Here is a 14,593-nt window from a genome sequence, read left to right as displayed (position 1 = left end):
TTACTCTAAATGATGCTGGGCCAGTTTTATAAGGCACAGAGTAACTTGTATGATCTTGTATTTCTCCAGTGGGCTGTTGTATTGTGGCCTTTTTGTGCGGCTTGCTATTTGTCCAGCGTTCCGGAAACTACTTTGTCACCATGTTTGATGACTACTCCGCTGGTTTGCCCCTCACTATTGTGGTGATCCTGGAGAATGTATCTGTAGCCTGGATCTATGGCACCAAGAGGTGGGCAGAATGTTTATTGCTGTTGGAGTTCTTTGACGTTTTGTTAGAGAGCTACTCAAAATAGTACTGTAGGGGCTTTCGCACCATTATAGTTCTACCCGAAAGACTCAGGAGGCAAGAAAACATTTGAATAGATTTACAGTTTGTATACAAGTAGTATCGAATAGATAAAATGATAAAGTTCTTTGGCGTAGACCCTGTCCATAGTCCGAATCCGGAGGGTAGCGAATGCTTGCAGTTCCTGCCTGAAGATGAAGGCAGGGGCGGAGCCTACCCCTGATGTATGGACCAAGCCTACAGTATCCCTCTCAGATACTGAAGCTTTCGAGCGTCGATCACCCCCCCCGGTGACCGGTCCCAGTATAGCCGCCCCTCTGTGTTTTCTAATGGACGCAAGGCAAACAAAACAATAAAATTACACTTCAAATATTTTTCCCCCAAAGTTAGTTTATGTTATTGAAGGCAGTTATCATCACGATGATTTCATTTCAAGTGTTCGTTTTTAAAATAAGTTTAGTTTTACTAAGTTATCTGCTATAAAAACGAGGGGTGTGATGACATGATTGACAGCTGAGATCGACGTCTTCTCTGAGTGAAGTTGTCACTGAGGCACTAATGGACTTTTTTCTGAATTTTTGGAAGCAGATTGGAGCTTTAGCTTTAATTTCTACATTTCCATATACTGTTTATTTCACACCAACATAATTAATTGTTCTGCATCTGCGAGAGTGTGGGCGGGCTTTTGATATCGTGACTGTACTTTCTGCTCTACTTCCTGCTCTTTACTGCGCAACTCCCGAAATCGCTACTGCGCAGACTCGGTTCCAAGATGTCCGCGCCGTGCAGGCCGCCTGAAAGCTTCAAATCTGGCAAGCGGAAACGGATGATGTCGAGTCGTCCATTTTTTTTAATGGTCTATGGTATGGACAGGGACCACCCTGGTTGTGGTGGGGAGGATGAGGGTGAACGCTGGTGTCAGTGTATACAAACATAGTAATGGGTGAGAACAGAACTTATACAGATGACGAATAATGATTGGCTAGATAGAAGTAATGAATGACGTGATGTTTGAGTCTTTCAGGTAGAACTTAGACTAGAGCTCCAATTTCCTATAACTATTAGCAAAAGTATCCTCTTTTTGTAGCCTGACAGAGAATTAGTAGAGATTGGATTCAGTTTATAAGTCGCGATGCCAGCTCAGGCTTTACCATATGAATTTAACAGCACCGCCACAGAGAGTAACAGTGTTCATTAAAGGTGCACTATGTAGTATTTTTGTAGTAAAATATCCAAAAACCACTAGGCCAGTGTTATATATTTTGTTCAGTTGAGTACTTACAATATCCCAAATGTTTCCAACTATTTGTAAATTGGGGGAACTTACTATTTTAACCAATGAACCGGGACGTTTCAGCATTGCGTTTGAGGGAGTCGCCTGTCAATTGCGTCATATCTGCGTTTCCCTCAGTTTTATTGGCCAGAAACGCTTTTCTCTTAGCAGTGTGAACATGTCACAGCAGCACCAAGCGAAAACAGAGTAACGTCATAACATCATTTTAAACACACTTAAATGTATTCTAATAATATTAATTATATTATGATTAACATAGCTGCTTTACCTTATACCTTATATATCAAGACCGGAAAAGTGGAAATAGTGTGCTAGCCCGTTGACTGCGTCCCGTCCCGTCATAATAAAAGTCCCGGTGTTCGCGAGGCGGGTGTTTGTATAACAATTGCTCCAGCGGCCATGCTCAGATCCACACTCGGTTCTGCTCTGCTTCATTTACATTTACATTTATCCATTTCTTCATACTACATGCTCCATACTACAGAAACGTTAATAACCGCATCCATGAACATGATTTCTGCCCGTGTCCTATTTTCCACCGGCTGTAAGGTGAAGACCACACGTCCCAAGATGCTGCGCTCAAACTTGCCGTCATCAAACTAACGTTACGCCTTTGTTTTGACAAGGCGCCCTCAAGTGGACGGAAAGTTACATAGTGCACCTTTAATGCCTGATCTGGGATCAGTGAGTTCTGATGTGTAGCTAATCATTCAAGTTTACACAGACTTTCTTTCTAAAGCATTTAATACTGTTAGTCCCGCTGCTGGCCGTCTTGATACATCAGTGAATCAAGCCAGTGACTAAAACGATCAACTTCACTCGTTTCTGTTAGCAGCATGAAACAAATCTGTTATTTAAATGATTAAACTACAGAGAGTGATCAAAGAACACTCTTTATAATGCTCGGATCTGTCAATCACACATATATCTGCAGTACACTGCCGTTTGAATGACGTTGTGCTCAACAGAAGCTCTTACTGTATTCATGTCGTGTGTTTGCCGTTAGCTGTGGTGAAAGCATTTTGTGAGAGAAATAACGCTACAAAGTTCACTCATGTTTATTCAGAGCTCTCAGATACAAACAAAATAAGCTCACGCTCTCAACAACTCTGTAAAATAACACTTCCTCAGCAATCTTTTCCTCCCTACCTCTTCTCTCTCTCGACTGGCAGAGTGGCAGTGAGTGCTGCTGCCGCGCGCCTGACTAAACCGCGCCCCCTCCGCATGTAATCTTATTTCAAATGCAAAGATGTCAGCCAATCACAACAATGGACTCTCACAACAGACACGCCCCTTGAAACAGAGCATTCAAGCCAGAGGGATAATAGTAGTATAGGAAAAATGCCTTTTATTTCTAAATTATGACATTTTTTGATGTAAAAAAACATGCTAACAATATAAGTACATCTCAGGAAACATTATAAAATAATAAAAAAATGCACGCCATGGGACATTTACCCTCCCGAGGTAACTTAATCTTACAGAGTCGCAGCCAAAGCTGATTCGAAAGACCGCCGTCACCCAGCTTAAGCAGCCCGCAGAACCTCCGCAACTCTGCCATCATTATGTTAAGCCCGCCCACCAACTCTATACACAATTTGATTAGCCTGACCAGAGTTTGGTTTTCCAAGTCTATGGAAAGTTGCTTGACGACACTCGCTGCAAATTAGATTTGTTACCGCTAGGACGCGTCTAGATTTCTAGGCTACTCTTTTTCCGTGTTCCCACCGAAGAAACTGGGAACGATTTTTAGTTATAGGAAAGCCTTTTGAGAGGGGAACCAATCAGCTCCTACTTTAATATAGAAACTACAAGTGATGCAAATATACATTGATTGGTACGCATGTCATATAAAATCCTGGCACCTGCCATTATTAAAAAGTCATGCAAACACAGTTTGCACCCCACAAACATGTACAGCGATTGGAAGAATTTACGTTGTTCTTTTATCAGTCTAGATGATATGTAGCACTGCAAGTTTTCATAGAAGATTTTGTCTTTTACCCTTCCTTTTTGGTTTAGCATTACTTATACGCAATGTTGGAAAAATGACTTTGCAAATGTAATAGGTTACACAAGTTACCCTATTAAAATGTAAACTATTTCAATTATTTTATTATTAGTATCTGATTACATTTGATTACTTTTCTAAATTTCTAACAAATGTTTTCAACTCTTCTGTATTTAAACTGAGTCATTAATGTAGTAGAAATGTGAAATAATTTTCACAGAGACTGAGAAAAGACAGAAAATGTATTTTTGTCTCATGGGGATTAAGATTAAGATTACTTTATTTGTAAGGGGACAATGCAATTTCATAAGAACACATGAACACACATGAGTAAAAAAAAGCCAGAATTAGCCAAAAGACTATTTTGATGAAGGACAACAATTCCCAGAATGCTTCGCTGCCCTATGAGGCCACTCCCAAAATCACCACTACTGGATCACTTTCCCACCGCATTCATTTTCATAAAATCAGTTCAGTTAGATGAATGTTAGTTTTGTCACCTATTTTTACCAAATGTATTCTATACATTTGAATAGCTGGCTTGAGCTCCATGAGCCACGTGACCGCGCACCACAGGGAGAATAACGCAAATCGAAGTCTCTGGCTTTAATGCCACATTAAGTGCGCCAAAATGTTATTTATTGTTTGAATTTCGCATTTAAACTTTACAAATTTGGCATGAGATTTATTTGGCCAGAGTGAGAGCATGAGACAGAGCCTGAAAGTGTGTGCCTCACACAAAATGCGCGACAGTTGGCAACTGCTTTCCTGCTCCATGTAGTTTCATATTGCAGCTACAGGATGGCAGCAACAGAAGACTAAGACGAGACCTGCAGTTGAGCAACAGTTAACGTGGCCTATGGTTTCTGATTACGAATGCAACCAGAAAAGTGGCCCTAATAGAAAAAATTCAGTTCTCGGGAGACCACCCTGGTGGCTAGTTCCTATAACTGAATTCCTATAACTATCCGGTGCGAAAGGCCCTATTATGCCTCAAATCAGATCTCCTCATTGTGTGTTCTTACATTGTGCCTGATATTAATCTGTAAATCCGTATACTTTATATTGTTCATTAGGTTCATGCAGGATCTGGAGGACATGCTGGGTTTCAGACCGTGCATTATTTACTTCTACCTGTGGAAGTATGTGTCTCCAGTGTGTCTGATCATACTGATTTCTGCCAGTGTTGTAGAGATGGCCATCAGCCCTCCAGGATACAATGCATGGGTGCAAGACCTGGTTAGTTCTACACTATGAGAATGCCTGTCTAATCCCTTTACCAACCCATTCCTGTTCTCAAACAGGCCTTTATATTGTATTACAATTTTTACATGTTGTTGATTTTTTTAAAATAGTTTATTTAGTAATATTTTTTTTTCTATTAAAAAAGTTTTACATTTTAAAATCATTTTACATTTTAAAGTCATTTTATGGTAGGTTCTATTAATACATAAAATTTGCATATGTGGATATTTTCTCCTCTGTTATATATGCAAGTTCATCTATAGGTATTATGTTCATATTCAGATACATACACTTCTGTTCACAAGGTTTGGAGTTGGTAAGATTTTTCCTATTTAAAAAAAAGTGTATTTATGCTACATTCATTTAATTAAAAACAGTACAAATTGTATAAAAAATAAAATAATATTTTTAAATATTATTACACTTTAAAATAAGAAATTTTAAGCATCATTACTAGTCTTCAGTGTCTCATGATCCTTCAGAAGTCATTCAAATATGCTGATTTGATGCTCAAGAAACATTAATTATAATTATCAATAATCTTTATTATTATCAGTATATTTACTGTCACTTTTGATTAATTTAATGTATCTTTGCTTAATAAAAATGTTACTGACCCCAAACGTTTGAATGGTAGTACATGTATTTCACGGAGGAAGTTAGCCATGAATTCTAGATTTTGATGACATTTAAATTGGAAAATATATAATTCAAAGACTTTAATATTTAACTTAGTGACTTCTATTCTATTTCACCATTTTTTATCTCTCCTTCTCCCTATAATCAGGCCATGGAGAGGTTTCAGAGTTATCCTCCTTGGGCACTAGTCATGTGTTTCGCTCTGATCATTGCGGCCATGCTTCCGCTTCCATTGGTCTTTATTGCCCGTCACTTTAACTGGCTCCCAGACGGCTCCAACAAGCTGTCCGTCTCCTACCGCAAGAGCCTGGCAAAGGAGGCTTCCACCCTGGAAGATGAGACGAGGTTTATCCTGGGGAAGAATCCCAGCGAAGCCCCTTCTCCCATGCCCAGCCATCGGGCCTATCTGGGCCCCGGCAGCTCCTCTCCTGTGGAACTCATCACCAACTCTACCTCCATCAGCGGCTATGGCAGCGGTTACCAGACCAACCCCGCCCCTCCCAAATCCGAGTCATGATCCTCCAACCCGCCACCTAGAGACTGAGACGGAAAGAGAAAGATGATGCTGAACAGATGAGAAGGTCCTAGTGTTGGTCACACCTTAACCCACGCCGTCCAGAGGAGCAGGACCACAGCGCAAACAGAAAGACAGAGATCCTTCCATATTCCCTGACTAGACAGCTTCTCCCAGGCCTAATTATTCATACAGACTACAGATGTTGGTCTAAAGGTGAAAGAGAGCCTGGAGCTTTCAGATCAGTGTGTAAGGTGGCTTATTTGGTAAGTGATTTTTGCATATAGATTAATAATGTCAACAAAAAAAGAAGGTGATATTTGTTGCTCAGGTTAAGGTGTTACCAATGCTGCTAAACTCCAGACATCTTACAAAATGCACAAGATAGAAGATGCCATGCAAGGAATTTAATTTAAACCCACCTTTAGAGCTCATAGAGATAGACGACACAGAGGGGCTCAGAGAAACTAAAGCTTTCACTTATTTTAATGAGTCCACTAGTGGATATTATGTAAGTGTCATTGTTAAATACAGATCACCCGACAGTAGAGTGACCTGATAGCTTGATTTCTGTTACAGACTGAAGCACATGTTCATTTGACAAGTGTTCTTGGTTCTAGACTGCACATCAAAAGTCTGTCATGTCTACATCTCAGCACAGGAGGGCGAAATATGTATTCATTCACAACTAGTCTCAGTGCAGTATCAAATACAGTATGTGTCAGGTTAACGGCATTCTTACAACTGGATTTATCTGATTTTAAGTTTTATTTTTGGAAAGTTTTATCTAGATGTTTTTATTTTTTTATAATCTTAACAAATATGACTGCCTGATTAGAGGTGACTTTCACACAGCACAAGGAATGGTCATTTAAGGATGCAATAAGGGGTATGTTTTGAGCCAAGTAACGCCACCAAGCACAATAACTTTAAAACTGAAGATCAACAAATATTTTATTTTATTTCCATGTCTGTAATGGCAATAATATAAATGAAATGAGTGGCATTAGCTGCTATTGTGAGCTTTACTCTGCACCACAGTTCTAAACCAGTGGAGAAATCGGCATTAGCTAGTCTCTGTTTTTAATGAAAGTTATCATGCTTGGTGGAGACTAACCTATATGATAAAATGATATATAATTATTCCAAGTGAAGACAAAAAGGTCCAAATAGGGAATGGTACTGAAATCTACTGTGTTTTTAAACTTCAAAACCACAAAACATATAAAACAAGTTTGCTTATGATTTACAAATGGCAATCTCAGATTATTTACATATAGTGAGTTTACTGCACAGAGAAGTGTTTGGCCCTTGTTTAACACTGCCTGATTTCAAGCTTGCTGTTCTAGGGACATATCACAGACACACAGTCTCGTCGTGGCTGCGAAACATATGGTTTATTTTTTAATACAGCTGATCTGGAATATGCGTAAAATATATTGTGAGGTCATCTGTTTGGATTTCAATCAGATTGTAAGAATTCTTTCAAAATGCCGCACACATGATGACCTCATCATTTCACACTGCAGCGATTCAGAGGTCATATATATATGCTGTCATTCAAAATGTTGTGGTCAGTAAGAATTTTTTTACAGAAATAAATGCGACAAAATGTGACAGAATAGACATAGAAATATATTAAAAATGTTTTTGTTATTTTTTATGTAGTACAATATTTTTCGCCATATAACACCTTAGTAAGCATATGATGTTTCTTTCAAAAACATTTTTAAAAAATCTTAGCGACCGCAAACTATTGAACGGGAGCATATATAAAAGCCACTTTGCATTAAAAAAAATTCTCTAAAAATTACATGACAAAAAAAAGCAAGCTCCGTAAAATATAAATGGTAAAATATATTTAAAAAAAGATTAATATAAATCAACCTGATGTGGAAAAGCAGTTGAGTGTACTGTATTTATAAGGTAATGTGTTGAGCTGGATGAAGAGGTCCAGTTTTCTTAAGGAACCAAAGTATAGTCTTGGTTTGTGTAATGTGTAGTCTCTTAATGTGTAGTGTAGAGTGAATACTGCCTAATGTAATTGACTATTTCTGCCCTTAAATGCTCACTGCCTAATAATCCGTAAGCCTAAACACACTCTCCTTTTTACTTTGGTTTGTGCTTTTAACACATACTCTGGTCTTAATGAAAGGGGTACATTCTCAGTATTTATTCCAGTAAGAATAGATTTAGGGAGCTGAAGAGGCCTGGAAAGCCTGAAGGTGTGAAGAAGAGTGGGACTGGAGTTGTGGGTCATATTGAAACAGTGATGTGTAGTTGTGATCCAGCTGCTTGTAGATTTTGTGTCTGTCACAAAAGCTGCTGTGATAAAAATAGGCACGGACTAGGCTGGTTACCCAGGGGAACCTGTGTCAGAAACAGCACGGCTGCATGTTAATGAGTCCTCCTTGAGCGTGTGTGTGTTTGGGGGGGGGCTCAAGATGTTCCTATAAGGGCCTTGTGGTATCCCTAGCAACCATTGCATTTCACAACAACAAGTGGAAAATCATTTAAGGGGACAGTTCATCTAAAAGTGATTCATTCATCATTTACTCACCCTCATGTTGTTCCAAACCTCTATGACTTTGCATCCAAGGACACAACATATGAATTAATTTACTGGTCACTTTTTTCTTTCCAATAAAAGTGAAAATGGATTTGGGGGTGGCTGTCATAAAAGAAGGCGAAAAGCATCATAGAAGTAGTCTTCTCAAATAACAAATGTTTTGTGAAAGAAATGTGAGTAATTATTCACTGACAATCTTTGCCTCCATTGTAGCGCTTTAAGAATATGTGATGTTTGGGCGCTTGACCGCTCCAGTCCCCATTCACTTTCATTGTTCACCCTGATTGTTCCATACGTTCTTCCAATCGCCTCGGTTTACATTTGAAATGAAGTCATATGGTTTCGGTTGGTGAGGGTGAGCAAATGACGAGCCAACAATTCACCTGGGTTGTGTCGCCATTCATTATAAGAGAATAAGGAGTTTTGTGAAGCCACCTAGACAAGAACCGCTAACAAGTCTGTGTGCAGTGACTCAGCCCTAATCACACAGTCAGATGAGATTGTCAAAAGAGCACATTAATACATAAATCAGCACAGACGTTAGACGTTTTTACATGCACAATTTGTTTGAAGTAGTTTGTAGTAGTCCAGTGTGTGGTAAAGTACAAAAATGTTAATGTATATAACCTGCAATAGCACAAGATTGTCCACAAGATGTCACTGTTGCCGTTGATTAACGTGTTGAAGGCGTGTCTCTGCGTGATGAACATCTCCCCGCCGCTGAGCACAGCTGGTGCCTCTCATTATCGCTTGCACTCTAATGATTTGAGTGAAACATATTGTTTGTTTTGTTGTTTTTCGCTTGTGGCAGTTTTGGGTTTGTGCACTTTACCTTCTCTCGACAAGAGGCCCCAGAGCTGCACCTCACAAGCATAAAACGACACTAGGATTGTTTTAAATAAACTGACAAACAGATGCAACTTTAATTGGTTCATAAAAAAAAGGCAAAGTTTGAACTTGTGACTTGCACTCAAATAAAAAATATTTATCTAAGCCGCAACCACTCGTATTCAGACTGAATTCCTAAATTAAGTTATTAACAATAAAAACATGGTGAAAACAAAAAACGAAGAAAAGTAGAGTACAGATCCCCAATTAAAATCTCTTCTGTGGGCAGCCGGCATTTTTAATTCTATATCAAGGGCCTTAAACAGGAGATCAGTGACCCCTAGGAAGTCCACAACGCTACTGCAGGACAATTATTTCACAAAATATTTTTTTATTTTTTGTGGACAATATGCATTAAACAAAAATGCTATATTAAGTTAACTTCAACCAAAGCTAAAGCTAAGAATCTAAAGATAAATCATTCATTTTCCTGCCCACATTAGACACTTTACATGAAGGTTTTGTGTCATTTCAGTACAAAGACAACTTATTATTTATATAGCTGAGGTTACACTTCTTTATATTTACAGAAGCACAAAACAACAAGCGGTGTTTATTCCGCATTTTTGGCCATCTGCACTCCCCAAAGCAAGACGGGTAAAACTTCCTCTTTCCATAACAGACATTTTCCCTACTTAGATCAGAATTTTTACATCATTTTGACAGTTCCACTAAACACAACAATATAAATCAACAGGGACCAAGACGCAGTCAAAGCACACACAAGCTTTAAGGTTTAAGGGAAGCATTTATCAAACTAATCATTTACATCTAAAACTTTTAGGGAGAAAAAAACACTTGAGTACACCTTTAATGGCTGCATTAGCACAAATCCAAGCACAACATTCAGCAGCAGATTTACATAGCACGTATGCAATCATTAAAACATTAAAATTGCATCTGAACAAGCACACGTATACAATCATTAAAATGCTTTCAGTTACTTTTTTGCTGGGAAGCAATAATCATGTCACTCACTTTACGCTCTTCTGACATAATGCCAATCTAATGGTAACAGGTAGTGGTAATAGTGGCAACGCATTAATACATAATTGTTAATGCTCTCTGTTCGAATAGCATGTGTTCACTGATATCTTTATAGATATTGATCTGACTCAGCTACTGACGTTAATCCGCTAAGTGTCGTAGACAATCTGGAATCATGTGGCTCACGTTCCTGTTTTTGAAGCACAGACACAATCGCACTTTTAATTTGCTTTGAAAACGACGAAAACTGCAGCTCTGAGACCTCTTGAAATGAAGTTCATTCTAGCGTAAACATTGAGCCATATTTCAGTCGACTGCAACTGATGAAATGTACTACAAGCATCTCTTCCTTTTTTTAAAAGGTACTGGAGGCCATAATGTATGTGAGCAAAGTGCTATATACTGTATATTTATGTACATTGTGATTATGAACATTATATCTGTAAATATCGGTGTACATTTTGTTAAGCGAACGGTAAGAAATCTATGAAAGGCAAGCTGGTGAATTCTTGTAACACTGATGTGTATGATATTGCTGTACAGTTAAAAGCGTAGAATATTTAACTATTTTGTACATTGTGTAATAGTGTATGTGTCGTGTATGGGAGTAGTGTCTGTTGTCTCAATTGTGTGTGTATGTGTGTGTGTGTGTGTGTGTGTATAAAAAAGCTGTTTTATTTTTGCTATTGTGATGTTGTGAGTCCCTAACCTCTTTAAGATTCACCTCCAGGTGTGAGTTTTGATTCCTCTGTGAACATGACTCGTTCATTTGTGTGTTCACGCCGCAAATATTGTTGGTTAGCACACTAAACTGAAGTGTTCTTTTATGCTTTTAATATAAATGTTGATTTTATTTTGATGTAGACGTCAGCTTATCATACAGACAGCACCTTCTGTACGCTCCTCTGGCCTTAGTATCCGCAATATTATCGTTTGCTGCTTCTAGGTTTCGTCGAATGTCAAAATGTTCACACGCTTTTTATGTTTTTAGTCCAACTGTATTCAACGCAATCATTGTTGGTAGTGTTAGATTACTGTAACACACACTTAGCCGGGACATTTCCACTCTTTGTGCCTCAAACGTATACGAGCACTGAGAAGGGAAGTCAAACCTAGAGTACTTTTGCACTCTGGAAGTGCTATTTTAATCATTAGAAATATACTTGATGTGAATGTAAATGTATTTTTAATGCCCCCCAAGTACTGTAAAGATCATCCGCGAGTAATTTAGCAAGAAGGACACCGATGAAACGTGTACTATTACCCTTTAGTCTCCACTTGTGTGCTGTACTAGTCTTAGATTTATAAGCAATATTTCTGCAGGCATTAACTTCGGTTGGTCATTGGTCAGATGGTCTGTGAGGCCACAGGAACCGCTGTTACTCTGAGAGTAGCGGCGACAGAGGGCTTCACTGCTGAAGAAGAGCAATGCTCTTAAACCTTTAGTCAAACCCTATTCTGTTGGGTGATAGCACATTCAGCTCACTAGCCACAGTATACTGTTAGCTTTACAAGGACTAATTTAATGTCTCTTAGTCAGTGTCATTGATATTGTACAGTATTTCCGATTCACTTGGAAAAACGCTGAGTTCTGAATATTGAATATTGGATCATCACAAAAATGAACAATAAAAAGTTGGTTCTCACGACGAATGTATGTCTTATTTGTATTTGTTTTTTTTTTTGGCATGAGATTGATTGTTTTTTTTCAATCACAATATTAAAAAAAGATAACGACAGGGCTGAGCATCAGTGCGAGTCATCTGTGAGCTCTAGCCAGATACAACTGACAGACTGAAAAGGTTTCTGCCACAGCTTGGTGAAAGACAATTTTTAAAAAAGACCTGATGCTTTCATAAAGAGTGAAACCTGATACACTTACAGGATAAAAGGTACCTGAAAGCCCAAAAGACCCTCCTGACATCTTACAACCCGAAATATTCATTTTAGAGAAAGTGTTTGAGCACTCACTTGGCTACAGTTCATGCATTATTGATCAAAAGGGAAAAAAATACATTTATAATGTTACAAAAATGTGTATTTTAAATAAATATTGTTCTTTTGAATATTCTATTCATCTAAAATCAAAACAATGTATCAGTTTTCCCCCAAAAAATTACTTTTTTTTCCAACATTGATAAGAAATGTTTCTTGAGCAACAAATCAGCATAGAAGGATTTCTAATTTCTGTCCCTGTCCTTGTTACAGTGTAAGTTAGTTGCATGTAATTATGCCTAATTTACTGATATTAGAGTAAATACATGTAACATTAATAAGGACACTAAAATAGTTACCAATTTTTTTATTTAATTTTCAGTATATATATATATTCAGGTGTTCCAATCACTTCCATGGCCACATAGCATCAAGCACATATACATGCAGAGATTGCAGACTGCTTCTACAAACATTTGTGAAAGAATGGGAAGCTCTCAGGAGCTCAGTGAATCAGCACATGCTGAGGTGCACAGTTAGCAAAAGTCAACAAATTTCTGCATTCATTTGCTTCATTTGGCTATTGTCAAACTCGCTCAAATCCTTCGATCCTTCCATTTTACCTGCTTCTAACACATCGACTTTGAGGACAAAATTGTTACTTGCTGCCTAATATATCCCACCCACTACTGTCTATTTGAATTATTTATTTTTATAAAAATTGTCATTAAGAAAAAGAAAATGTTTTCCGATCTGCTTGAGTATGGGGCAGAAAAGCATCAAGGACTGATACCTCTGTACAGTTCAACCTCATCCTGTCCCTTAAGTGAATCTCCGTCCAGTGTGTGAAGCCAGAAGTCCTTCCTCTGGCAGGAAGTCATGCGGAAATCGAAATGGAATTGATGGGTCATCGGATACGTTGAGAGAAGCCAACTTTCCTTTAGCTCTAACAACTGACTGGAAACAATTAATAACTACAAACCAATTAGGTGGAAGCTTTCACATCCCTCTTAGAGATTCTCAACCAGGGGCACGTGGAAAGATTTTCATGCATTGTTAAAGTAATAAAAACATAAATGATGACTTAAAATACAAATATAAGGGTTATCAGTATAAAAAATATAAATCTTAATATAATATTTATATAAAATATATAATATTTTTGCAGTGAGCACCTTAAAATGTCAGGCTTAGTTGAATGATAGTGTACAATGTGTGTTTACACCCATAACAGGGGCGTTTCTAGGATTTTGATTTTAGGGGGGCTCAGCCCCCAGTGAGGGTAGGTCTGTAGAAAAAATGGTAACACTATTTAGTTTAGGGTCCAAATTGCACTATTAACTAATAGCTTACAAACAGGCATACCCAGAAGATATTGGCTGTTTATCATTACTTATAAAGCAAATATTAATACCTTACTGCACGGCCATACTGTACATGCAATTATCATACACAATAATGTAGGCAGGTTTAACCAAGATCTCAAATGTTAGGGGGTTCTAACATGGTCCCCCAAGAAAATTTTGATTTCTATGATCTACATATGAGCATTTTATGATGTTCTGAAGGCCAAATAATTTGATAACAATAGCTTGAAAACCATGTCACTGGGCAGTAAATTATTTGTCTTATCTCCACATCTCTCGTTTTCTCTGTTTTTATCTTGCCCTGTCTCTTCATAACGCTGAGCTTTGACTGTTTTTTTTCCGTTTTCGTCAGTGAATAAAGTGAACATATGGTTTACATATTAACATATTACATATTATACTGATATTTATGTTTCATGAATAATTTTCTTAGACACGTTAATTTACTGTTTATCACAGTTTTAAGTTTATTAAAATCACAGTATGAACATTCATTAGGCTACTAATCTTATGCCCAATACAGGCTGAAAAAGCTGATGTTCTTTTTAATTTACTGAATGTTACAAATAGAATTATATTAATTTACAATATATACACATTCATTATTAAACTTACGCCTAATCTGATGAAAATGGCTTTGTTAATATTTTCTGTTCGTTAAGGCCTACATTATGAATCACATTGGCATATTTCCAGTTAAAAATGTCTAAAAATTAGACACAAGTTTATTCATTTGCCTAAATATTTTTTTTCTTTTGATTAACATTTCTGACTTAAAGCAGAAGCTGTCAAACATGAATGTTTAATTTAGCTGCATTTATCTTACTTGACGTCGAGTTGCTCTGCTAAAATTTGCGC

General features: G+C 37.7%; 2 protein-coding genes across 2 annotated transcripts in view; both read left to right on the top strand.

The window, feature by feature from the left end:
* Window positions 1-12,082, top strand: part of slc6a17 (solute carrier family 6 member 17) — a 35,233-nt gene extending 23,151 nt beyond the window's left edge. The window contains exons 10-12 of the mRNA XM_067413784.1: window positions 70-229; window positions 4,668-4,830; window positions 5,624-12,082. Coding sequence (XP_067269885.1) covers window positions 70-229; window positions 4,668-4,830; window positions 5,624-5,992 — 692 coding nt within the window. The 3' untranslated portion in view covers window positions 5,993-12,082. The remainder of the gene's footprint in view (window positions 1-69; window positions 230-4,667; window positions 4,831-5,623) is intronic.
* The window catches only part of gnai3 (guanine nucleotide binding protein (G protein), alpha inhibiting activity polypeptide 3), a 354,328-nt gene that overhangs the window by 104,488 nt on the left and 235,247 nt on the right, over window positions 1-14,593 (top strand). The window lies entirely within an intron of this gene.

This window comes from Pseudorasbora parva, chromosome 13 (genome assembly GCF_024679245.1).
Source record: "Pseudorasbora parva isolate DD20220531a chromosome 13, ASM2467924v1, whole genome shotgun sequence".
Taxonomy (NCBI): domain Eukaryota; kingdom Metazoa; phylum Chordata; class Actinopteri; order Cypriniformes; family Gobionidae; genus Pseudorasbora; species Pseudorasbora parva.
Note: the sequence above shows the minus strand (reverse complement) of the source record. Positions and strands in the feature narration are given on the sequence as shown.